We start from the raw sequence: 26,650 nt of genomic DNA, 5'->3' as shown, positions 1-26,650 counted from the left end.
CATTAATTCCTCCCTCCCAGCTCTGTCTGTATAGACTCAGATATATTATACTGCAGATATAAACTGGACTATTACTGGGATCAGCTCTGAGCACCTCTAAGTACAGACACCCCAAATTATATCCACTTCTCCTGGGGTCGGATCCCCCCTCCTCACCAGACACAGAGGGTCACACAGCGCAGAGAACTGGGGCCCAAACTGCTCCCTGCTCCATCCACTATAGACAGTGAGTATAATGAGGGGGGTGGGGGGCGCTATATAAAGTCCCCTCAGCATATCGGGGGCTTCTGCCTTTTCACTTACATCTACTATTTCTCTTCATTTTAAACGTATTCTTCGAAATCACAGTAAAGGCAATGAATGGATCTCCAGAACTACAAGTCCCAGCATGGCCACCAGTCGTGTTGAGTCTTGTAGTTCTACAAGCGTTGTAGCCACATATTGGGAAACCGCTATTTATTATGATGTTCCTGTAACATGTTTGTGTTGGCTTTGTGTTACAGTCTATAATATTTCCCACACTGTGCAAACTGCCTCTTCCTGCTGGAATTAATCAGAGAATAAATCACCTAAAAATAAAAACTAGCTGGTAGTACATTGCCATTTACTCTAACAAGTGGCAGCTAGACCTCAATATTCAAAGCACTCTCACTGACACCTTAGTAATTACTCCTATAGTTACTACTGATTATTATTTTACTTACTGGGCTAATGTTATTACAGATAAAACAGAGATTCTGCAAATTTTAACAACAAATTAAGTATCTTAAATGTAGAATGTATAATCTCTATTTATATCATTCTGAATTTTATTTTAAGTTTGTTCCCCTACTGGACAACCCCCTAATATATACAGTAGGTTTCTATGCCTGCCAACTGGGTTTGTTTGTTGTGTATAACTCAGGACACATTAGGTATTTTTTCATAAATACATGGACATATTATTATACATACTGTTCCCCTTATATAATTTGTATATATTAGTAATATTATTATGAATGGCAATTATATAGTCACCTGTTTTCTATATATTATCACCCACCTGTAATAAACTATGCAGAACAAAGTGTTGAGGGGCCCCAAGTCTCAAGCACAGAGCTCCTGGGCAAATTTTTTAATTTATTTTTATGTTACTTTATTTTTTTTACTTTGAACATTTTATTTTATATAATTAGAGTTTTGATGACATCGGACGATTACATTCTGCTAAAACATTTGATCACAAACTACGGATGTTTTTTGAATCCAAGTTTGATTATAAATGTTGTTTATGTGGTTTTTTGTAACAAAGTCACGTTATCTGTGTTGTATTTATCGTACATGTATGTCTTATTGTGTTGAATATATTTTATTATATGTCTTTTGTATTGAATATATGTAATTTTATCTGGGACGTACCTGTAAAAGGAACACGTTTTCAGTGCACTTAGTTGTTAAGTGACTCAACAAACAAAACATATCATTATAGATATAAATAATACACAGAATTGTGCTCTTTTATTACCGGGACTTATAATTTTATTCCATGTGCGTGTACCTGGTAAGAACTACATCAGTTGCTTGTTGGTGGGACCGGTACCAGGGCCGTAACTAGGGCTGTGCAATAGGGGCGATCGCCCAGGGCCCAACGCTGAAGGGGGGCTCAGTTTATGAATATTTTAGGTTCATATGCTTAAAATTGAGGTCATGGGGGGTGGCGGTGTTTTTCTTTCTCGCCCCAGGTGCTAAAATGAACCTGTATGTATATACTTATTATATTACAAGCTTACATCCTGGTATCTAAAAAAAATACATTTAAATATACAGTAAACTGGATGTTAGCTGCAATAGGACTTTCCCTAAACCATAAAAAGGTAATTTACCGAACTGCAAACCAGCACGATTAGGCCGGCCTATACTCATCTGCCCTCATGGGCAAAGTTTCTGCATACAATGGCAATGTCTGTATGGGGGAGAGGGGATTTAGCATTTTTGAATGGGAGAAATAGGGCGGATCAGGGTCTATCTTTGCTGAGTGCTTTCCAGACTCATGAATGTGCCTCGTTTTGTACTGTAAAAACAAGATTTTGTTTTGCAAGGACAATGTTATTTAAATGACATTATAGAGATGGAGGAGGTAGATTAGGGAGGTGTTCCGTGATTATTGGGAACTCAGAGCATTGTCCTCCTTGCTGACTGCTGTCCTCCATGTCAGGGGCTGGTGCATAGTGAGGGGGGGGGGGGGGCACAGTGAATTAGAGACAATGAATAATTGACATTATGTCACTCATTAACATACCTCCCAACTGTCCCGATTTTGGCGGCACATCCCGATTCGCGGGCTGCAATAGGGATGGGCTTGACCAAGGTGGGTGTAGTTTTACCCAAAGGGCTTATTTGTTCTGATTTCATGATTCTAAATATTTGGAGGTATGTGTTAGTGGTTTAGGCGCCCCCTAAATAGGGTGTGTCAGCAAAAGTAGGGACATGCCCAGATTTTCTGATCACAGAGTCCCGGGCCTAAGGCGGCTGTAGGACAAGTGTGGCAGGTCCTTCATTGTTTCCTTGTAACTTTTGCTCCCAAAATAATGTCTGTTAGTCTCTTACATGTACAGACAGAGCACTACGTTTCTATGGGTGTTTCTAGCCAAGCATTACTTTTATATAGAATATAAATTCCTATCGTTCTGGTGTTTTTATATTGCCGGCAGACTGTAATAGTGCTTGTAAATTATTCTTATTGACCTTATAAATATGTAAACCAGTGGTAGTTTCTGCCCTACATGGCACTGTGATGAGGAGGGTGCAGGAAGGATGGATTGGATGGGAACACATGAAATCCAGGCCTGATAGTGATCTCCAGCTTCTATAGCACTTATGGGGAGTATAATCTGACTGATGTTACTGTCTGGTCTGAGATGTCACAAGAGAGTTTTTCGGTGGGAAAATTGATGCCCCCAAAACTTACACAGATCCCATCCAGGTATCAGCAGCACAGAGGAGATTACCAACCAACAGGTGTCACCTACAGACAGCTGAGACTGGAAGAGGGTTCAGAGGAAATTTACAACTTGCAGTATTGGAGATATAAGTGAATGGAATTTGATAATATTACAATGAAGGCAGAAGGAGAAGTGGCAGTATGACATATCACCGTATACACCCCACATCATCATCACCATTTATTTATATAGCGCCACTAATTCCGCAGTGCTGTACAGAGAACCCTTTCACATCAGTCCCTGCCCCATTGGGGCTTACAGTCTAAATTCCCTAACATAGACACACACACAGACAGACAGACAGAGACTAGGGTCAATTTTAATAGCAGCCAATTAACCTACCAGTATGTTTTTTGGAGTGTGGGAGGAAACCGGAGCACCCGGAGGAAACCCACGCAAACACGTGGAGAACATACAAACTCCACACAGATAAGGCCATGTTCAGGAATCAAACTCATGACCCCAGTGCTGTGAGGCAGAAATGCTAACCACAACCACCGTGCCGTCGTGGTGTCTTATAGAAAAGGTGCTTCCTGCAATGACAAATCTCCTGCAGTGGACAAATCTCGAGCTCAGTGTATTATTGTGGATTTTGGGAATTATGGTTATACTGCAGTTTAATATGTTTCAGAGACAGTCTGCTCGTTACCCACCTCCCTCCCTTCCTCGTTGTGCTCTGTGTTCCGCTTCTGATACAATCATTACCATCCCATAAGTATATGAGTCACGTTATCACTGATGCTGGCTCTGCGCCAGTTTGTAGCTTGTATAAAACTTTCAGTTTCCCCCTCATCTGCTGTAGTCGGACATTTTATAAACTTGCTGGAAATTTTATCAAAATGGCTGATGATATAAGTCACAGATCAGGAGATTGGCGACAGATATTTACCCTGGGCTGGGACGTGGACACTAACAATGGATAAAGCCATGAATCAGTTGTGTTGTATAGATGCAGAAGAAACAATGTCTGTAATATTCTGTCGTTAGTATGTATCCATGAAGTGTATGTTATATTTCCTGTATGCAACATGTAACCTTAGTGCTCAGATCTGGGTTTACATGTGTTGCGCCCCCTAGCTGCCATCTCACATAATGCACTTTGTTTTAATATAAATAAAATTTTGTGTAAGTACATTATGTACAATAGTGTTATACTGCTTTAGTTGAATAATTTGAGTCGCTACTGTTGGGGATATATAGCTGGAGAATAAATGTTTTGGTAACAAATATGTTATTAAAAATGATATAAGTGCTGACCCTCAAGACCTGTCACCCTGGGTATCAGACTCTGCTGTCTGTCCACAAATCCAGCCCTGTCCGTGGTTTATACAACTCTCCGGGGTGAAGTTATGTCAGTGTTATACTTATGTCAGGCGCTCCCCTCAGTCTACAGTAATTTATCTATGTAGAATTAGCAGAGTGATCACATGACCAATAGACGTAACCACATGACTGACGTAACCACATGACCCTGAACCATTCTCCTCTGGTTCTATCACTGTTGGGTGGGAGCAGGCCCTCGATAGTCACCCAATAAACGTACTTGTATTTTTTTTCCATATATTTGTGATAAAGTGTAAATGTTGTTAGAGAACAAGACAGAGACACACACACACCAGGGACTGACTGGGCTGGACCATCTGCCCCATAGTGGGCTACCCTAGACCGGGTCACTTGACTTCATGCATTTTTTTACCAATGGTTTTTGTACACATATGATGCAGACGGTGGCTAAGTGGTTAGCACTTCTGCATCACAGAAATGGGGTCATGAGTTCAATTTCCGACCATGACCTTATCTGTGTGGAGTTTGTATGTTCTCCCCGTGTTTGCGTGGTGGGTAAATTGGCTGCTATCAAAATTGACCCTAGTCTCTCTCTGTATGTGTGTGTTAGGGAATTTAGACTGTAAGCCCCCAATGGGGCAGGGACTGATGTGAGTGAGTTCTCTGTACAGCGCTGCGGAATCAGTGGCGCTATATAAATAAATGGTGATGATGATGATGATGATAAGCTCTTTCATATACACACAGATACCATGTAATGAAAACACTCCAGCACAGTAAAGAGACACATGCAACACTGATGACTCACACACAATGATTAATTAACACATATACAAGGTTATATTGCATCCCCCCTCCCGCCAGAGCGCCGGGCTGCTCCATGCAGCGTTTTTCCCAAGACTCAGCTATTCTTCTTATAACCCGGACCGAAAATCAGGGCTGTGAGGTGCTGCGTTATCCACATACTGTGGCTTCTGATTGACCCTTACACTCACACGCCCCCTCCGCAGCCATTTTAAAGTGACCAATGAAATTAATTTGCTGGTTCTGTAGGTGTCAGCGCAGCTGTACGTCTGCATAAAAAGGTGGATGGTCCGAAAGTGTTAGTTGGTTGAGCTTAAAAGTTAATTATTTTTGTTTACATTTTCCACCATGTGCACCCCCCAATCCCACAAAAGTCGTCCCACCCCCAATTTCCAGGGGCCGTTCCCCAAAGTGCAATGTGACTATAGGGGCTACGTGGGCAAATAGACACATTTGTGTCTAGACTTGGAAACCTGCCAGCAAGAAATTGTATTTCATTATTTTTCCTTATTGTCAGTATAAAGTACTAAGCACTGTAATGTAATCATTATGTTAACTTCTTATAGTCTTATATTATAAGGTACTCGCTGCAGAATAAGTTGTGATTACCGCAGATAGATTTCATTACTAAGCAATCACATGCAGACATGTCTCACTGCACTAAGGCTCACTAATCAGATTCCAACTGAGAGCCCTTTCACACGAAATTTGGGATTTATAAATGCACATAAAGAACATGTGAATTGATTAATGAACATATTTAGAGTGATTGTGCATTTTTTTTATATCACATCAGTGAAAGAGCCAAAATTCTACTTCTACAAGGAAGCATGTTGAAAAACCACATCCTTGATTGCATTATCAGATGTGAGCTAATTATAATGTGGGAATGTTTTTCTGTTTTTACTAATGCGTATCTATCACAGAGCACATTTTTTCTAAACACAGCGGAAACTATTCTCAGGTTCTGCTACAAAGTAGACCAACTATGGGGTGTATTTAATAAGGAGTGAAGAGCTGTTTTGTTATTGTTTATGTTGCCTTAGTTACTAGATCTTAACACCATCCCCATAGACCCCATATTTGCCACAAACTAACTCTATCTCAGACTGCCATTAGCTTACCTGGTCATTGGGGTCCAGCTGCACCAGAGAGGCTTCTCTTTATTCTCCTCTAGGACAACTCACTATGCTAATGTCTGTGCATGCAATAAAGCGCTTCCTCATGGCGGTAACCATCGACGAGGGGGTGGTTGTCGCCTGGATTTGCAGAGCAGCCCCGGCACGGTAAATAGCGGCTATGCAGCGATACATAACCATAGTCACCTCCTCCTCACCGGACTCAGCGATAAATCTATATGTATTGCAACATCATCTTCTTCTCTGTCCCTGTCCCAAAACTTAAGAGGTAATTATGAACGCCAACGTCGCTGATTCACTGATTCGGTGGCTACGTGGTTAGCGCTTCTGCCTTACAGCACTGGGGTCATGAGTTCAATTCCCGCCCATGGCCTTATCTGTGAGGAGTTTGTATGTTCTCCCCGTGTTTGCGTGGGTTTCCTCCGGTGCTCCGGTTTCCTCCCACACTCCAAAAACATACTGGTAGGTTAATTGTCTGCTAACAAATTGACCCTAGTCTCTGTGTGTCTGTGTGACCTTCTGTGTGTGTGTGTGTGTGTGTGTGTTAGGGAATTTAGATTGTAAGCTTGAATGGGGCAGGGACTGATGTGAGTGAGATCTATGTACAGCGCTGCAGAATTAGTGGCGCTATATAAATAAATGATGATGGTGATGATGATACTTTGATTTTTCCTTTTTAAAATAGTAGTTTTAATATATTGAGGCAAACTGAGACAGCTGTCTCAGGAAGTAGAATGAGACGGAATTACCACATAGGTCCCGACCGAAAGTGGCAGAATATCAGGGCCAGAAGATTGATCATGATCATTTTCCTATTATTGGTAGAATTCATGTATTTATTTTACACAAATAGGGAAGTTCGGGCCTTGTCCTGTAATAATAATTAGAGTCAGATATATCGGGATGGTAAATTCCACAATTGTGTCCAGGATATTGTTGGGAAACAAAGGTACGTATGAAGCCTCACCGAAATATCATTTAGAGTATAACTGTTCTTTATTGTGGATTTGTTAAATCTTTAATACTGTACAAACAGTCTTAAATATCAATTTACCCATTCACAAATCTTCATTTTGTTTTCCAGGACATCCAGAAGCATCTGCTATATTCTTCCACCTCCACAATGATCTCTTTATGTTTTCCATTCATTGTCTTCTTGCTTGACTCATCACTAAGTTATATAACATCCTATCTTGTATACACATATTATCCTATATATCTCCTGGACACTGTGTGGCTGGTGTACCTCATTAAAGCCCCTGTACTTGGAGCAATATCTCTTAAACTGCCCCATCCACAGTGGATCCCATCTGCTCTTCTCTACACTCTGACCCTTTGCCTGGTGCCACCTCTGTACCAGACTCTCAGGTTCCTCCTCACCTCTCAGGCTCCGGAGTTACACTCAGGTCTGTCCCACACTCTGCTCTCTCACCTGCCCCTGTCCCTATCCTGTCTGTTCTGGGATCTGGTCTCACCTCTTATTTTCCCAAGAGAGTCTCCATCCAAAGACGGAAATGGGAAACAAAGAGACCGAAAGAATTTCATCAGGCTCATAAAATATTCCAAACCAGACTGGCTGCCTCTGTGCCTGGCTTTTACCTTCTTGACGCTGGCTCTGACATGTAAGTTTAACACAACTTTCAATAAGTGTCAACCTTTCCATCTAGGTGGGTTTTATGGATAGCCAAAACACCGGCAAATTCACAACAGAGAATAACAAAACACCATTATTGTGTTTGAAGAATTTAAAGAAAATCTTGGCCACGGACAATGCATTAAAAAAAGAGGATGTCTCTGTACAGAATTGTAATAACCTATTCGAAGTAATAACATGAGTAATTACATTTTTAGAGACATACCATGTGAATTATGGAAGACATGTCAGGCTGAATAATAAATTATAGACTAGGTTGTCCTGTCACCAATTACTGCTGACTCTTCAGTCTTGTAGAAGTGACCATCAGACCCAAGGAGATAACCAGAAATCTTTGGGCTCTCCAGTTAAATTTTGAAGGGACTCTTCTGCTAAGCTCAATAGCTGTCACATGTGATTTGTAAAATGCAGCCTTACTTATGGGAGCAGATCACACCCCAATGCTGACCAAATCACCGTCCCATATTGACCACATACAGTGCCCAACCTGCAGTCTTGACTGGTTGGCGTTCATGTTTCGGAAGCGCAACCTTAGTACTGTAACAATCCCAAATAAATTTGTGCCATTATATTACTGGTGAGGCAGCTTGCCGTGTGATCAGCTCTTTCACCACTGATTGTATTATAATGTTCTCGAACAATGTATTAATCCAGGCCTGGCCAACCTGTGGCTCTTCAGGTATTGTGAAACTACAAGCCCCAGCATGCTTTGCCAGTAGATAGCCAACCTTTTGCTGACAGGTCATGCTGGGACTTGTAATCTTACAACACCTGGAGAGCCACAGGTTGGCCAGGCCTGTATTAAACAGTAGGGTTAGGTATGTCTATAATATGAGTATTTACAGTACAGTAGGTAAAGCAAAGTAATTGCTAAGATACGGTATAAGCTATAATCGAAGCTATGGAAAATAATTTTGTGCAGATATATGAAGCATAAAGAATTACCTATAATTTTATTATACTTCACAGTTGAAATGTCAATTCCTTACTACATGGGGCGAGTGTTTGACATCTTGTCCACCAAGTACAAGGAGGCAGAATTCTTGCACGCTATATTGTTTATGGGAATTTTTTCTATCACAAGGTGAGTAAGTTGCATGTATATGGTAAAATGTTGCATGTAAAGATTGACTTACATACATGTAACACATTCCAACACATACATCTTTTTGCTATGCTAATATTACTTCCACTGCACAATCCTCTGTCCAGTGATAATCCAGTGCTTGTAGCTACATTTATAACAGTGACCCGATCTGCTAAAGTGCCAGGTCTAAGAGATTTGTATACAAAATAACTAGACTTGGTTACATGATAAAGGATTACTCCATTCACAATTATCTTTCTTGTAGCAATAACTTAAGAATTGTTTTAAAGACATAGGCCTGATGCAGAGTTGATCTAAGTGTTAATTGCATGATGTTAATTGCAAAAAATGGGCACTGCATGCCCACAAAGAGATTTGGCGCATATGCGTCAATGCAAATTTGTTCGCATCCGTATGACTGGAGAGGCGAAACGCGGGAGGGAAGGGGTGTGCAAATGCAGGCCGAGTACAATAAGAAACATACAAGTATATGCCTGTTAGGAGGCATATCTTTTGCACACTGATGACATGCTGCCATCCAGGGACCTATGATGCCGATACGGAACCAGACGCATCTTGAGATCGGCACAGGGGTGGAAATACGCAATTTTGCGTGCACTTATTTATAGTAATTTAAGCCCAATGTGTGAGCAACTCTGCATCAGCCCCATAGTTACACAAGTTTTAAAGATAGGATACTAAACAAACACAGACAGCAGAATAAAATAATCAAAATAAAAAGAAATGCTTACTAATAGGCTACAACAACTACTACTATTATAATAAAATGTTCCTAGTGCCTGGAAACCCCCCCTCCAAACCTGGGGCACTGTATAATTGAGGTGGCTGGATCCTACCCCGCTTCACACGGTTTTGCTTGAAAAGGGAGAGCTGTGTCATCCTAACAGTAGTGCACGCAGCATTGCCCATGTATATTATGGGGATAGGAAGAGTTGGAGAGCAGCCAAGCACTGTCTAAAATTATAGCCACGCCCCCATGCATGCTGGTCCTGCATGCTGGTCACGCCCACTGGCGGCGTGGTGTGGAAGCCCCCGTCTACAAATCCTGCGTTTGCCCTTGAATAGCCTACAGTGGAGGCAGCCATCTTGTGAGAATGCAGCCTATCAGGTTCCTTGTGACATCAGGGAGGCTCGAGGCACTTTGTGTCACAGCAGATCAACAACATGAAAAGTCACATTTTCTATGCAAGACATGAGGGTCTTATGCTCTACATCCAAGGCTGTAAGATATAGGGAAACTAGACATATGCCGGGAAAATAATGGAGGAATGTGATGGACTGGATCATGGGATGGACAATACACAATTACTAGTTCCAGGGGCAGTGTCAACTTTAAATCTGATTCATTGATACGTACAGTTCTGAAGGATATTGATGTATATGTCTCTCCCGACACAGCTCTCTCTCTGCAGGCTGCCGAGGGGGACTATTTATGTACTGTATGGGTCGGCTCACTCAACGTTTGCGGGTCCATCTGTATCGTGCTCTCATTAAACAGGACATTGGATTCTTTGAAACTACTAAAACAGGTACCGGATGGCCTTAAAATTAGTGTGTAAAAAAAAATGTGTTGCAGCCAGGGCCGGATTAAGATATTGTGGGCCCCTGGGCTGGGGATACTGTGAGGACCCCATTTGTCAAGCAATTTATGCCCAGTCCGATATTGGGGCCCCCCAGTAATATCGTATTGGGCATGTCTACCTTCTCACAATCTAACCCTAATTTTACCACCACATCTTAAACCTAACTTTCTCCTACCTCATCACAACCTAACTCTAACCTATTCCTACCTCATCTTAGCCTAACCCTATGCTCTTACCTACTCAAAGCTCCCCCATGGAACCACCAAACTGCAAATGAATGAACCACTAAACTTCAAATGAATCTGCCTAACCCTAACCAAGTACAATCCAAGTGTGTTTCATGGCTCTAAGGCCTGCGGAAGAGAATATATTCACAAAGCTCACTTGTATTTCTGGATTACAGGTCAAGTGCAATATATATATATATATATATATATATATATATATTTAGTATGTATGTATGTATATATATTTGTGCTTTTCCTCTGTCTCTTACTTTTCCCTCCTTGTGGTGGTTGTCACTTCTCCAAATGGCTGTCACACCAGTCTATTTACTCTTTACCATCAGTGTTCCAAAAATGTCTGAGCTGTTTAACCAAAATAGTTCATGGGTAACAATAAAATCAGTATACCCTGCAATCTATCTAATCCGACCAAGCTTCTATGCTTGTGTTATTTTATGAATGGATTTCCTATTTCACTATATAGAAAGTGACCATTAAATATCATAACATAACATTTTAAAAAGCCAGGGAACATCAACACACACCCTCACTGTCACTATCACGCACTTTTTTGATTAGTTTGCTAACTACTTACCTGTGCTGGCGCTGCTCAGCTTCATGAAGCAGGAGGCATACGTCTGGGCGCGAAGCTAAGGAAGTCACGCCAGAGCCTCTGCAGTCCCCTCTCTGTGACAGGCAGCCTCCTTATTCGCTGCCAGGACAGCATCACTGCCGGATCCGCCCCTTCAGGTCAAACCAAATACGAGAGATTCGCCTATCACCCACCACCATCCCCCGCGCCGCCGGAAAACAAATAATAAAAAAAATGTACTGAAAACACATGAGGCAGTGTATGGATGGCTAATCCGCCCCTGGCCCCCAACCCGATGAAGAAAAAGCCGACGTTTAAAAAAAAAAAAAAAAAAAATTTTTTTTTTTAAATCTCTTGGGCCCCCCAGCTGGCAAAGGCCCCTGGGCTGTAGCCCATAAAGCCCTTTGGTTAATCCGGCCCTGGTTGCAGCATACACTGAAGCTGCTTCCATGGCAGTATGCTAAGTCAGTTTCTTAAGAGGTATAGACTATAGGGTGTACTATTGCGCATTGGCTATAAAGTGATTTTGTGTGTGTGCTGTAAGCACAGATTCATAAACCTAGTTAGTCTTGAATAAAGTTATAACTTTTATAACACTCTATCTCTGTGGAGTGCTGCTACTAGGAGGTTGGTGTGATGGCTTTGTATAGGAGCTGTGGTTTGTAGGTGGTGGAGAGGAAGTTGCGATCGTAGTCAGTAGAAATCTCACACATTTCTGAGCAATGGTAGCGTTTTGGTGAAGAGTTTCTCCTAAATGCGTTTTGCTACAGAGCGTACCTTCCTCTGTATTTTCTCTCTCATCTCTCCACCTCACCTGTGTAAATCCACATCTCCCCATTTTACCTGTGTAAGTCCACATCTCTCCAACTCACCAGTGTAACTCCACATCTCTCCATCTCACCTGCATAAGTCCACATCTCTCCACCTCACCTGTGTAAATCCACATCTCCCCATTTTACCTGCATAAGTCCACATCTCTCCACCTCACCTGTGTAAGTCCACATCTCTCCATCTCGCCTGCATAAGTCCACATCTCTCCATCTCACCTGTGTAAGTCCACATCTCTCCAACTCACCAGTGTAAGTCCACATCTCTCCATCTCACCTGCATAAGTCCACATCTCTCCACCTCACCTGTGTAAGTCCACATCTCTCCATCTCGCCTGCATAAGTCCACATCTCTCCATCTCACCTGTGTAAGTCCACATCTCTCCATCTTACCTGTGTAGGTCCACATCTCTCCATCTCACCTGTGTAAGTCCACATCTCTCCATCTCACCTGTGTAAGTCCACATCTCTCCATCTCATCTGCATAAGTCCACATCTCTCCACCTCACCAGTGTAAGTCCACATCTCACCATCTCATCTGTGTAAGTCCACATCTCTCCATCTCACCTGTGTAAGTCCACATCTCTCCATCTCACCTGCATAAGTCCACATCTCTCCATCTCACCTGTGTAAGTCCACATCTCTCCATCTCATCTGCATAAGTCCACATCTCTCCACCTCACCAGTGTAAGTCCACATCTCACCATCTCATCTGTGTAAGTCCACATCTCTCCATCTCATCTGCATAAGTCCACATCTCTCCACCTCACCAGTGTAAGTCCACATCTCACCATCTCATCTGTGTGAGTCATATGTATGTATATTTATTGAGAAGTGAGTTGTCAACTCTAGGGGGTAAATGTATTAATGTTCGGAATCTTCAACTCCGGCGTGTTCAGCGTCTTCGGCGATTAAATTTAAAGCGGCGCTGCATTGTAAAGGGAAACTTCCCTTTACAATGCACCGCCGCTTTAAATTTAATCGCCGAAGACGCTGAACACGCCGGAGTTGAAGAATCCGGACATTAATACATTTACCCCTAGGTGTGTATGTGATAATGTTACTATTTGTCTCCTGCAGGTGACATCAATTCTCGGCTGTCACATGACACAGCCCTCGTGAGCCGCTCTATTGCTGGAAATGTGAACATCACTCTGCGAATGCTGGTGAAATGTATTGGGCATTATTCCTTCATGATCGCTTTGTCCTGGCGACTTACACTCCTCACCTTAATTAGTTCTCCACTGACTTGGGCTGTACAGAGCTTATACAATAAATACCACCAGGTACTTATGGGTCTGCCTGCATTATGTGTAGGGGCAATGTGGGTATGTCATATTTGTAAAAACACGTATAAATACTTGTAAGTACTTAGTATGTTATATAGAGGAGGGAAAGGTTAAGTCTTACAGCCTAGGTGGCTACTTCTTGATGCATATTTATTACCTGTCCAGCAAATGGAGACATATTTGATGTTTCTGGGAGATATATCAACACAGTAAGCTGTACACCTCTAGAGGCTTTGGCACAGGCCTGGCCAACCTGTGGCTCTACAGATACTGTGAAACTACAAGTCCGAGCATGACTTGCCAGCTGTCAACTGGCTTTTTACTGGCAAAGCATGCTGGGGCTTTTAGTTACACAACATCTGGAAAGCCAAAGGTTGACCAGACCTGCTTTAGCACCTAAAAAACAATGAACTGTAGAATAACATACAGACAGTTTTGTGAATCTACTCATGATAGGTGCACTTCAAATTATTGAGAGTAAAAGATAAGCAACTTTTTTATAAATAGTTCTCATTTATGTGTTAGACGCAATAATTGAAACCCTTTACCATTGTCACCTAGGACTTGGTGAGAAAGGTGCAGGATTCCATTGCTAGCTCCAGTGATCTGGCGAAAGAGATTATTGAGTCGGTGAAGACCGTGCAATGTTTTGCTGCCGAGGAAGAAGAGGTGAAGAGATACGAGGAGGCTCTGAAGAAGACACATGATCTCCAGACACGTAGGGACCTGGTCAGAGCTTTGTATCTGCTGGCGATAAGGGTGAGGACTCATTAGGGATGTCAGACGATGCACGTTGTGTCTGTAACTCCACAGGACGTGTTTCAATGGTTGCAAAAGAAATCATGAGTAAGATTTACAGTCTATATGCATTTAAAGTATACGTATTTGGTTGATGGTGTCAAGACATTAAAGGAAAATAAAATCGCCTTCCACTGCTCCCTCTAGTGGTTGTCACAGGGAACAACAGAGATTGCAGCACCAGCCGGGATGTGTTCTCCTGGGATGTGGTCGTTCTGCTATTTAGGGGCAAGGGTGTTGTTGTTTGTTAAATGTTAAGGTATTTAAGGTTTAGGGGTTCCCTATTAGAAAAGGTCACATTAGAACATTTCTAAGGATGAGAAGTAAATTGGGTGGATTAATACACGTGTGTTTTAATAAGATGGTTTTCTTTCCTTTAGACCATTAATCTTGGAATTAATGTTTTAATGTTATGGCTTGGGCACAACCTAATCAAGAGTGGAACAATGAGCAGTGGGGAGATGGTGTCTTTCATCCTGTACCAGATGCAGGCCGGAGACTATATACGGGTAAGTGACTAAACACAATTCACTAGTACTGGTCACTTATGTATACAGGTGCAGTTTGTCTATAGTATAACCAGGATGCTGATGAGCTCATCTGGATCTGCTTCTTTGCAGTTTAGCACAGGATATAGCATCACAACCCAGTACGACGAGTTTAAAAGTCATATACTGTTTATGTCATTGTTTGCAGTTTCCTTTCTCCATCTTTCCCCCCTTGTGTTATGTTCCTGAAAGTCGATTTTCAGTTTCTTTTGTCCCTTTTTCAGAATCATATTAAGCCTAAATTTGCAACATATTTTATTCTCACTAAGCTCTATCCTTCATTATTATCTTTAAATATAGAAGGAAGTATACAGCATATCTCTGAATTGTGCAATTTTCATGGGTCATATCCATTTTTCAGTTGCCAAAATGTAGCATGCCTTACCATTCTGAGGGGTGGCCACTGCTGAGTAGGTTGTGTAGCTAGATAGATTTGGACGTGGCCTAGGTGTAACAAGACTGTTGACTATTTTGTCCTGATTATGATAGAAAGGGCCATTGAACTCTTCCAGAGAATGCCCTGGTGCTCACCCAAAGGGGGCCATGGAGTTCTCACAAAGGGGGCCATGGAGTTCTCACAAAGGGGGCCATGGAGTTCTCCCAGAGAGGGTCATGGAGTTCTCCCAGAGAGGGACATGGAGTTCTCCCAGAGAGGGTCATGGAGTTCTCCCAGAGAGGATCATGGAGTTCTCCCAGAGAGGGTCATGGAGTTCTCCCAGAGAGGGTCATGGAGTTCTCCCAGAGAGGGACATGGAGTTCTCCCAGAGAGGGTCATGAAGTTCTCCCAGAGAGGGCCATGGTGCACTCCCAGAGAGGGCCATGAAGCTCTCCCAGAAAGGCCATGAATCTCTCCTAGAGAGGGTCATAGAGCTATCCCAGAGAGGGCCATGGGGATCTCTCAGAGAAGACCATAGAGCTCTGTTAAGGGCAGAATAACATGATATCCTCAACTGTTAGAACCGCTTTGCGAGATGTTCACATTCAGCAGCCCCCTTTCCGAGGAATGTCTTACATTTCACAGTACTCAGTTGCCCCCAGGACTTAAGCCTGTGTAGTAGCAGTTGTTGATCTAGCACTTGCCAGGTGGAGTGGACCGAACATGGTAGGAGGTAGTGAGCAACCAGGATGTTACTGGCAGAACTCAGAGCCAGACAGGCAGGGTTTAATGGAGAATGATCTGGCACTTGCCCGGTGGAGTGGACAGCACACGGAAGCAGTTAGTGGGAAGCAGTTAGTGAGCAGCTAGGATGTAAAAGACAGAACTCAGGGCCTACAGACAGGCCTAGGCCAGCAGAAATAGAAATCAACAGTTCATTTTAAACAAGCCAGAGGTCAGGGCAGGCAGAGATATAAAAGCAGATCCATTTAACAATCCGAGGTCAGAATGCAGAAGAAGACAGCAGTTCCTTTCAACAAGCCAGAGGTCAAGACAGGCAGAGATATAAGAGCAGATCCGTTTAATAAGCGGAGGTGATAATGCAGGAGAAGACAGCAGTTTCTTTAAACAGTTTGGGTCAGGTACAAATAGCAGAACAGGTCAGGATACAAGGCACACTAGGTGAAGCTGAAACTATCCTCAGCACTGGAATGGTAACAGGAAACGGTTTGTAAAGCCAGCAAAGCCATTCAAAAGTTTGCTGGATGATTAGATGCATGGCTGCAGCAGGGAGTTTAAGCAATGCTGGTTGCTATAAACATAGCAACCAGCCAAATCAGTGAACTGCACATGGTTGCAGCAGTAAATTCACAGCTAATGCTTCTATTTCTTAAAGCTTACCGCCCCCCCCCCCCCCCCCTTCAATACTGAGGTTTCTGAGTGTTTCTTTTATAAAATCCTCTGCTATTTTTTTGGCTTGATGGACTCTGGCAGGGACCCAGGACCTTTCTTCTGGGCCATATCATCTCCAATGAACCAAAAAATTAACCTGTTTCTATACCTTCTTCACATCTAACATTTTTTCACTTGACCTATCTGGTTTGTCCATAAGTCTGAGGATGGTAAGCAGACAAAAAAATCAGTTCCACAACAAGGGTTGCGCAAAGTGACTTCCAAAACTTAGCAATAAACTGTGATCCTCTGTCAGATGTTATGTTAATGGGAATTCCGTGAAGGTCGAAGATGTATTGGATGAACAAAGAAGCCAACTCCATTTTCCTAAAGCAATCAACCACCACCCATATTGTAGTGATAACATTAGAGGGAGTTAGTTTAATAATGAATTTCATTGAAATAGATGTCCAGGGTTTATTAGTAATAGGAAGGGGTATATAAGGGGTCCCACGCAGGGTCTCCTAAGACTTTTGCTTTGACCACATATTTGACAAGCTTGGACGAACTCCTTAGTATCCTTTTTCATAGACGGTCACCATACGGAATGAGACAGGATTTATAAGTTCTTATTGATTCCTTGATGTCCTGCATTGATGTCCTTGCTTATTCTCATGCGATTCCCTAAGAACCGCTTGCCTCAGATGCTGGGGAACAAAGAGAATGTCATGCAGAGTTTTGGATGGGGCTTGATCTTGAGAAGCTTGTAGTTGAGTAGACAGAGCCCGAGTAAGAACTACTATAATTTTGGTAAATGGAAGAATGGCAATGGGAGGTTTATTTTAAGATTTTTGCTGAAGGAAGCACCTAGAGAGGGCATCCGCCTTTAAGTTCTTAGACACAGATCTAACTGTAATAGTGAAGTCAAATCTAGAGATGAATAAAGCCTATCGGGTTTGTCTTGGTTCGACCTCTCCAGATTTTTATGATCTGCATACACTGTGATAATATTATTTGCCCCTTCTAACCAATGCCTCCATTCTTCAAGGCCCATTTGATGGCCAACAGTTCCCTGTTGCCAATGTCATAGTTCATTTCTGTGGAGGAGAATTTTCGAGAGAAGAAAGCACATCGATGAAGCTTGTCGAAAATGTTGAGATAGAATAGCTCCCATTCTGAGATCCGAGGCATCTATCTCATTGATGAAAGGCTGCTCCGAATTTTAGTGCCTAAGTACTGGTGCTTTACAAAATGCCTCTTTAAGGGTGACAAATGCTTCTGAAGCTTCTTGAGACCGAACAGAAGGGTTAGCTCCTTTACGTGTCATTTTATAAACCTCCGGTAATAATTAATGAAACCAAGAAATCTTTGTAAAGCTTTCAGGTTAGTAGGTTGGATTCAATCCTTTATAGCTTGTACTTTACTTTGGTCCATAGTAATACCTTGGTGAGAAATGATATAGCCCAGGAAGGTTACTTAAGACATCTCAAACTCACATTTGTCTAGTTTTGCAAATAATTTAAATTCTCTTTGTTTCTGGAGAACTGTTCTGACATGGTCACGATGCTGTGACAAGGAACCAGAATATTTAAGAATGTCATTCAGATAAACCACCATGTGTCTGCCAAGACACTCTATCATGGCATCATTAATTAATTCTTGGAATACAGCAGGAGCATTACTTATTCCACGGACATGATAGATATTCGTAATGCCGTGTGAGTACTGAATGCAATTTTCCACTTATCCCCCTGACGAATACATATGAGGTTGTATGCACTTCAGAGGTCAATCTTGTTAAAGATCAATGCTCCTTTCAGTTGAATAAACAATTCTGGAACAAGGGGGAGAGGGTATAGGTTCTTGACAATTATTTGATTTAACCCCCTGTAGTCCACACAGGGTCTCATACTCCCATCTTTCTCAACCAAGAAGAATAAGCTGACACCCAAGGGAGACTAGTGAACAACCAGGATGTAAATAGCGGTACTCAGGGCCAGACAGTCAAGGGCCAAAGTAGAGTAACAGACAGATCCGTTTAATAAGCGGAGGTCAGAATGTAGAAAAAGACAGCAGTTCCTTTAAACAAGCCAGAGGTCAAGGCAAGTAGAGATATAAGAGCAGATTTGTTTAACAAGCCGAGGTTAGAATGCAGCAGAAGACAGCAGTTCTTTTAAACAATCCGAGTCAGGTACAAATTGCAGAACAGATCAGGATTCAAGGCACACTAGGTCAAGCTGGAACTATCACCAGCACTGGAATGGTAATAAGAAGCGCTTTATAAAGTCAAAGCCAGGTTCTTTTACAGCTAGTATTTACAGAGACACAATGCTGATTACTATAAACTTAAGCATAGCAACAAGCTAGACCGGTGAAAGTCATGGAACTCTCCCAGAGGGACCATGAAGCTTTTCCAGAGAAGACCCTGGTGATCTGTCAGAGAAGGTCATAGAGCTTGCTCATTAAGCTATCCCAAAGATGGTCATGGAGCTTTTCCAGAGATGCCATGAAGCTCTCACAGAGAAGGGCCATGAAGCTCTCCTAGAGGGGGGGATGGAGCTCTTCCAGATGGGTCCATAAAGCATAGAGCTCTCCGGGAGAGGTACATTAAGCCCTGTCTGAGGGGTCTTGGAACTCTCCAAGAGGAGATCCCTCCCAGAGGGGGTCATGGACCTTTGCCAGAGAAGGCACTGGAGATCTTACAGAGAGGGCCATAGAGATCTCCTAGAGAAGTCACTGGAGCTCTCCCAGAGCGGGCCATGGACATATCCCAGTGGGGACATGGAGCTCTCCCAGCGAGGATCATGGAACTCTCCCAGAGAGGGTCATGGAGATCTGTCAGGGAGGGCCATGGAGCTCTGCTAGAAGAGTAAATTAAGACTACCCTACTATAGTTTATGCCAGTAATCCCATGCAAATATGCTTCCATTTTTTGTCTGGATTATGACTTTTTTTAACTTTAATTCTGTAATGAGTTTTAGACTGCAGAAAATACAATACTGTTAAAATGTCAAACGAAAAGTTGTTCTGGATGTTTAAAAAATACAAATATTTGCCAGACATGTTAATGATAAATCCCTATTATTCTAGATAAACCCTTCTCTATTCTTCTCTTAGTCCCTTGTTCACATGCTCAGTGAGATAACACATTCTGCTGGAGCCGCCAACAAAGTTTTCCTGTATCTTGATCGGGAGCCGCTGGTTTCCACGTCTGGATCTCACTGTCCCGACAATTTATTTGGTAAATTTGAGTTCAAGAATGTGACCTTTTCCTACCCTTCTCGTCCAGATGCCAAAACCCTGCAGGTGAGTCTAACTGCTACTATATGTAGGGGATTACATTTGTCACAAATATGACAAGAAGTGTAATAGTAATGATAACCTTGACTTAATTATCAGGTATTTGGAAAATCTTACATGAAAATATGGAGCCTGCATGATACAATTTTTATAAAATCGCGAGTGTGCCAGTAATTCAGAGACAATGCGGCTATAGTCCTTAGTGCTTACTTAATTACAAATTACAAACAAATGGTAAGGACTGTTACTCACCCGCATCCCATTACACCAAGCAAGAGTAGTAACAGTGGATCCTCATTTACATTTACAGGCTTCCCTGCCCTGCCCCTAAAATCATCTATGAAACTACATCCCCGGAAGCCCCAGATATCTTCTTCACCTATTCTCCTTTAAAAAAATGTTTTTTTGCCATGGAAAGGTCGCCCCTGCCATTCCACTTTCCAAGTCCATTGATCTGCTCTTCCAAGAACAAGGGCATCGGAGCAACGCAAGGATAGGGAGGAGCGGTCCATGTGCCAACTCTGGACAGAGAGCACCTGAAAACACAGCACCGACCATGAGCTCATCCGACCACCCATTAATAACCTTCTTGTTCCTGATCTTCTCTGTGCCTGCTGCCTGCTATTACACTCTATCTGATCTCATTACTTTACCCTTCTGTGTTTTGATGGTCACAAATTACTCTAATATAGCACAGAAAAGCAGAAAATCTGAAGACACTAGTTACACGGCGCCCTAAACATAATGAAGGCGGTAATATTGTGATCTAACTATAATTCATGAGACTGAGGTATATGACATAAGTCTGAGGCATGGAGGTCCTCACGCTACAGTGCTTTTAATAGAGGATAGATAGGACTTATTCTCATTAATATTGGTTCAGTCAGGAAAATGGCTGCCTCCAGTAAGCATAGTCAATGGGTACACTTTAATGTGATAGGGTGACCACCTGGGCTTTCTATGATGACCTCAGTAAAATAACAAACAATACGTGTTGTATAGTGTAATGTGTGGACAGGACATATAGTTTGAGTCATTACCTTCTTTATTTCTTCATTAATTTGCATCATAAACTTTGTCCTTGTTCTGTCTTATCCTCCAATTACTTTTTCCTTACTCCCTTTAGGATGTGTCCTTCACCCTTCCCCCTGGCAGTGTCACTGCCCTTGTTGGGCCCTCCGGAGGTGGTAAGACAACCTGTGTGTCGCTGCTGGAGAGATTCTACGATCCACAGAGTGGGGAAATCCTGCTTGATGGAAAACCAATAGCTGATTATAAACATCAGTACCTCCATAGCAAGGTAATCTTAGGGGAAAGTTCAGGGGTAACTCCAGCTAAAATGTAATATATACCCATAATCTAACCATGGGGGTCTTGTGTCAGTCAATAACAGGAAGCTCAAACTGCAGCAACGCTGTGCCCCCTGCAGCTCTAGCCATTCAGCTTTTATGGTAGAAAATGACACATCTCTGTTTGTTTGTTGTCAATACTTGTACAAAAATAATGAATGTATTGTTCTGGTAGTTGTGGGGATGTTTGGCAAAATATACATTTTAGTTGGTGTTACCCTTTACTGAGATTTTTCTCCATAGTTTGTATTATAAAGAATATAATTAATGTCATGAAGGTCCGCAGTGGGTACCCATGGCTGTTCCGCCTTCTTCTTCCGCCCAAGGTAGCAATTGTACCCTGCAGCTCTTCCATATATCCGGTCACGGGCCACTTATTGCAGAAGTAAGTGCAGTTACTGACACAATGACTTGAGTTGGGCAGGAGAAAGTAAAACTTCCTCACCCTTTCCTGCTCTTACCCACTCCTCTCATGCTGTTGGTGTTCACAGCATAGTGACTGAAGGAAGGAGCAAAGGAGTCATGTGAAGAAGGAGAGAGGCATGTTGGTGGCCAGGAACTGAGGTCAGAACCTCATCTCTGCATCCCCTAGGACAGTGCTGTCTTAGACAAGATGTTCACCTTACCACATGGGTGTATTGGCCATAGATGTGCCAGCAAAGATAGAAACATGGGTGAAGCAGGAGGTTTATATATCAACACCCTAAATATATTTTAGGGTTGTGTGTAATAAGCTGTTTTCACCATACAGCTGTCACTTATATTTTCTGGAGAAGCTGCTGGACAATATTTTGAAAGCGCAAGGATTTGATCACTGGTTCAAATAACAGCTTGTTTCTGATTGGAGAGCCGCAGCTTTCATCCAATCAGAAGTCACTGATCATTTTCAGCCAGTGCATTGGATCCTGGGGATTTCTGACATGCTGCTCTCCAGCATCTCCCTGCAGGCACCATACAAGGGGGTTCAGGGGACAGCTACTTTGTTTTAGTTGCAGTGTAAACCTCTTTGTAGTCTGCTGTGCAATAGTGACACCTACTGGTTCAGAAGCAAACAGTCATACCAAAATACTAAAGGGGAACAATGTCATAAACCAAAAAAAAGAGAATAAAACATACATATTTATTTTCACTCTATGTTCATGGTTCAGTTCAATTTCATAAAATTTTGCTTTCAAATAAATTTTCATATCTGACTCTGTTAATACTCATGGTAAAATAACATTCAGACAATGTACACATTTGATAATATAATAATATAATATACCACAGCACCTGTCTATGATTATAGAACTTAGTAGCCTCAAATACCCTTATACCTTCCACTAAGTGATTCCACATCTATGATTTACTCTGGTTCCACTACATGGGGGGAGGTGGGAATTTGGACATTACACGATACCAAATTTATGAAAATAATCTAATTTTCTGATCTAAATCTTCATCTGACTAGAAGATTAAATGAAGAGGTTTTACCAAATATTTTCTTTTAGATTTAATTTAGAATTTGCTTTTAAAATAGCCAGCTTACATCATCATTTTTTTCTTCAATATTATCAATCATTAAAATCAACTCTTAGGGGCGAATTACTTTTTACAGTAACGCGGCCTGCAGACTTTTACCGTTATTCCGGTAGTTTCAATGCTGGCCGGGTTAATATTACCGTAATAACGGCAATAGTGCGCAGGCCGCGTTCCTTTTTACAGCAATAGCTTTTACGCCGCGATACTTCGGGGGAATTGTTTACTGAGCGTTGTTCTGTCATTATGGGCCAGTCCATGTGGGTCATTTGCCTCATGTGAAGTTTGTTCTGCTCTGATGCATTCTTCTTGGATCACATATCTTCCTCCCAACTGCACCTGATCTCCTCTCTGGTGATTCTCCCGTGCCACTACCTATGTAGGGAATTCCCTAGTTCCCTGATCAGACTGGCCCAGCCTCCAAATCTCTCTTCTTTAGAGCCTACCCTACTCCCACCTATACTACAGACACTCCCTGTACTGCCCCAATGTACAATCTGAGCTGCACTCGCTCCTGTTATCTCAGATTTGCCATTTTCCCACTAGACGGTAAGCTCTCACGAGGACGCCGTTCCCTGCCCCCACCTGCATTTTTTTCCTTTAAAATATTTCTGATTCGCGTTTCGCCCTCCGGGCTGAAATTTGCCAGCCTTCCCCTGCATAAGCCATATGGGATGTTACAATATTCCTTTTCATACTTGCCCAAAAAATTTAAGTCTAGGGCAAAAACGAAAAATAATCATACAACCTCTTCATCCCTTTAATGTCAGGATGCATAGGAACGAGAACACACTTCTATATCATGATGCTGAAAATTCCAGATAGGATCTATATAACCATCCCTATCTCATGTGATAAGTGGTAACACATAGTAAACATCACAGAGCTTGTTATCGCATGGACAGCAAATTGTTACATAATCTATTTGAACTTATTGATATGCTTATTGGAGTCTCTAAGGCAATTGCTGTAGTTGTCCTGCCCTTGAGCCGGCCCTGATACTGAATCAACTTATATTTCAGGCTTAGCGGCCCTTTACCTTATAGTGTACTTATTATAACAAAAGTGAGTTGATGACGACATTCTTTCCAGGTGGCGCTGGTGTCTCAAAATCCCGTTTTATTTTCCGGGACGGTAAAAGAAAATATCGCTTACGCGCTCCAGGACCCCAATGAACAGCAGCTGATAGCAGCAGCGAGAGTGGCGAAGGCCGACAGCTTCATCAAAGGCCTGGAGAAGGGATATGACACAGGTGAGAGAATGACGTGGGGCAGCCTCCCCCAGGTCACACATCATTTCATCACAACTATATCATTATTCTGAGCATTTAACTGCAGCAAATGTGCTGTACTGTACTAGACATTCTTAATAGGAAAAATTGAATCAATGTCAATGTCTGAGAGATCCAGCTTGTACCCTTCTCTTCAGATGTCGGTGACAGCGGGAATCAGTTGGGCGCTGGTCAGAAGCAGCGTGTCGCTCTTGCACGCGCTCTCGCCCTGAGACCCCGGCTACTCATTCTGGATGAGATCTCCAGTTGTCTGGATGTAGACACAGAGCATGAGGTGCAGTATTACCTCTCTTTTATCCTGTTTTCCTGTCTCGTGCCTCTTCTGTGCTGTCTCACTATGTCTCTTTCACAGATCCAGCAGTCTCTGCAGAGTATTCCGGGTCTCTCTGTGCTGATCATCGCTCACCGGCTCCGCAGTATACGGAACGCAGATCAGATTATAGTCCTAGAGGGAGGCCGGATAGTAGAATGCGGGACTCATGATGACCTTGTAAGGAAGAGAGGAGCTTATCACAGGCTCCTGCAGAACGGCGACTGAGACGCACTTATCCACCGGACAACGCACATGGCACAGAGTGGGGAAAGTAGGAGACAGTATGAAGTACTAGTAATATTGATGGAATGAGGTTATCCTCATATTATATTTATTTTCCATTCACTTTCCTTCAGGAAAGCAAAAACAAGAGACTAAATGAAAACTAGATATATTTTTTTTTATCATTATATATTTCAAAGCAGTTATGTGGCTCCTATTGGAGGTAACCAGTAGTCTTGGTTCAATCTTGTTCCCACGACAGACAAATCCCAGTCGGTCTGTGCTGCCCTCCACCCTCAGAGGTTCCTCATTGGTTGTTTCTATCTTATAATATATTCTAGAACTTTGTACAGACATTCACTTCTGTACAATATGTTTGGTCTGCGCTCATATGGCAATAAGTAAAGAACAGGCACTTAGTTTCCTTAAATTGGCTCTGAGTGGACCTAATTATAAACACAGATCTAAGCTGTCCTTAGTGAAAGATGTGTGATTTGTTTTCTTGCATTTTGCTCAATTCTTATTGCAATAAATGGAATTGACTTAATATGGATTATAAAACAAGAACAACATAGGTAGTAAACCAGATTTTGATGAATTTTGTTACACAGTTCAATACATGTTTCCTAGAAATGTAATATATGTCATACCTTCTATTTCACTTGTTTCAGCCTTTGGGTTTGTACATACGGGTGTTGAAAAACAACATTTGTCAGAAGCGTAGACAAAAGTCGTGCATAGACTTAAAACTTTCCTGCAGCATAATCTACTATGTATCTAATGAACATCCCCATAGAGCTCCACTATATTGTACTGATAGATACCTAACATCGCATGACATGGTGAACTTCATGTCAAGTGAAGCAAAGGCAGAACGTGTGTGTGTACAGCTCTACTCGTTTACATTATTTTCTGGACAATCAATGTAAAAGCATATTAAATGTGCTGTAAGAATACTCGCTGAACACTTAACGTTAACCCCTGTGTGTACAAGACCTTAATCTCGGTTCTTAAAAAAATACTCAGCTTGGTGTTTTGTAGGTTGTATTTTTTCCAGGACCCTATATATGTAATAGATGCTGTACATAATGTATTATATAAATAAAAGACATTTACAACAAGTATTTCCAGACAGCATGAATACATTCAACCATCTTCTACCCTACGGGGATTAATGGCTATACCACATTGCAGCAGGTATAAAGATACGGACTACGTATTCTGTAAGTATAATGGACTTCATCAATGGGTGGAACTGCGATTCTCAACTATGTACAATTCACCTCTATTTAAAGGATGTTTGGATCGGTTCGGTATCTGCCAATCAATCAGTGCTATGGAGGGAACGTCGATGGGATGTGGGAGAAAGATCTAAGTTTTGCGGGTGGAATCCAAAGCATCTTAGTGGCTGAGAGATTAATTCTGTACTACAGAGGCAGTACAATAAATTGTATGTTACATTAATTAGAATATAGGAAAGGGAGGTTGTGCTGAGTGAGGTTGGTGTACATTTTAAGACTTTCGTTCTGGCAGATTGCTACCGATAGCTGTAGCTGTGTCAAGAGTCGCAATAAACAGGAGGCGTCCTTCAGATTCCAGGCTGGGAGCTCTGGAGCATCAACTGCAGATTATAACAAGGATGAGGTTCTTCAGAACAACTGGGATCTGGGCATGGACTTCTTTGATTTGGGCAGAGGGGGCATTATTTGCAAAAATATAGATGAATTTCTTTTTTAAAGGATGATTTAAAGTACAAGTTACTTTTTATAAACAGACCTATTAATAACATTCACAATTCTATATGTACAAGTTTCATCTCATCTCGCAATACAATTCTGCAGCAGCTGTGATCGTTGCAGAAGTTAGGTGGGTAATTATCCTTATAAAAACAATTAATTAAATTAACACTTTGTAAAACATTTTATACAACTTTTTGTTCTTAGCACTTATTATTGTGCAATATTATTTTTATTATTTTATTATTTTACATTACATCTATTTATCAAAATGTAAAGATAGCTCTCTAAAGTTTTTTTTATATGCATGCACGTTTTGAAG

At 41.9% G+C, this 26,650-nt stretch overlaps 1 protein-coding gene across 1 annotated transcript; it reads left to right on the top strand.

Annotated features, from left to right (window-relative positions):
- The first annotated feature begins 6 nt into the window (after positions 1–6).
- Positions 7–25,713, top strand: LOC142101986 (antigen peptide transporter 2-like). Its single transcript, XM_075186483.1, has 12 exons — positions 7–226; positions 7,293–7,830; positions 8,832–8,946; positions 10,369–10,499; positions 13,277–13,482; positions 14,047–14,244; positions 14,664–14,792; positions 19,717–19,905; positions 21,026–21,199; positions 23,859–24,018; positions 24,195–24,331; positions 24,410–25,713. The coding sequence occupies exons 2-12, from the start codon at positions 7,332–7,334 to the stop codon at positions 24,593–24,595; spliced, it is 2,124 nt and encodes a 707-aa protein (XP_075042584.1). The 5' UTR covers positions 7–226; positions 7,293–7,331; the 3' UTR covers positions 24,596–25,713.
- Positions 25,714–26,650: the final 937 nt, after the last annotated feature.

The sequence above is a fragment of the Mixophyes fleayi genome, chromosome 9 (assembly GCF_038048845.1).
Source record: "Mixophyes fleayi isolate aMixFle1 chromosome 9, aMixFle1.hap1, whole genome shotgun sequence".
NCBI classification, from domain to species: Eukaryota; Metazoa; Chordata; class Amphibia; order Anura; family Limnodynastidae; genus Mixophyes; species Mixophyes fleayi.
Note: the sequence above shows the minus strand (reverse complement) of the source record. Positions and strands in the feature narration are given on the sequence as shown.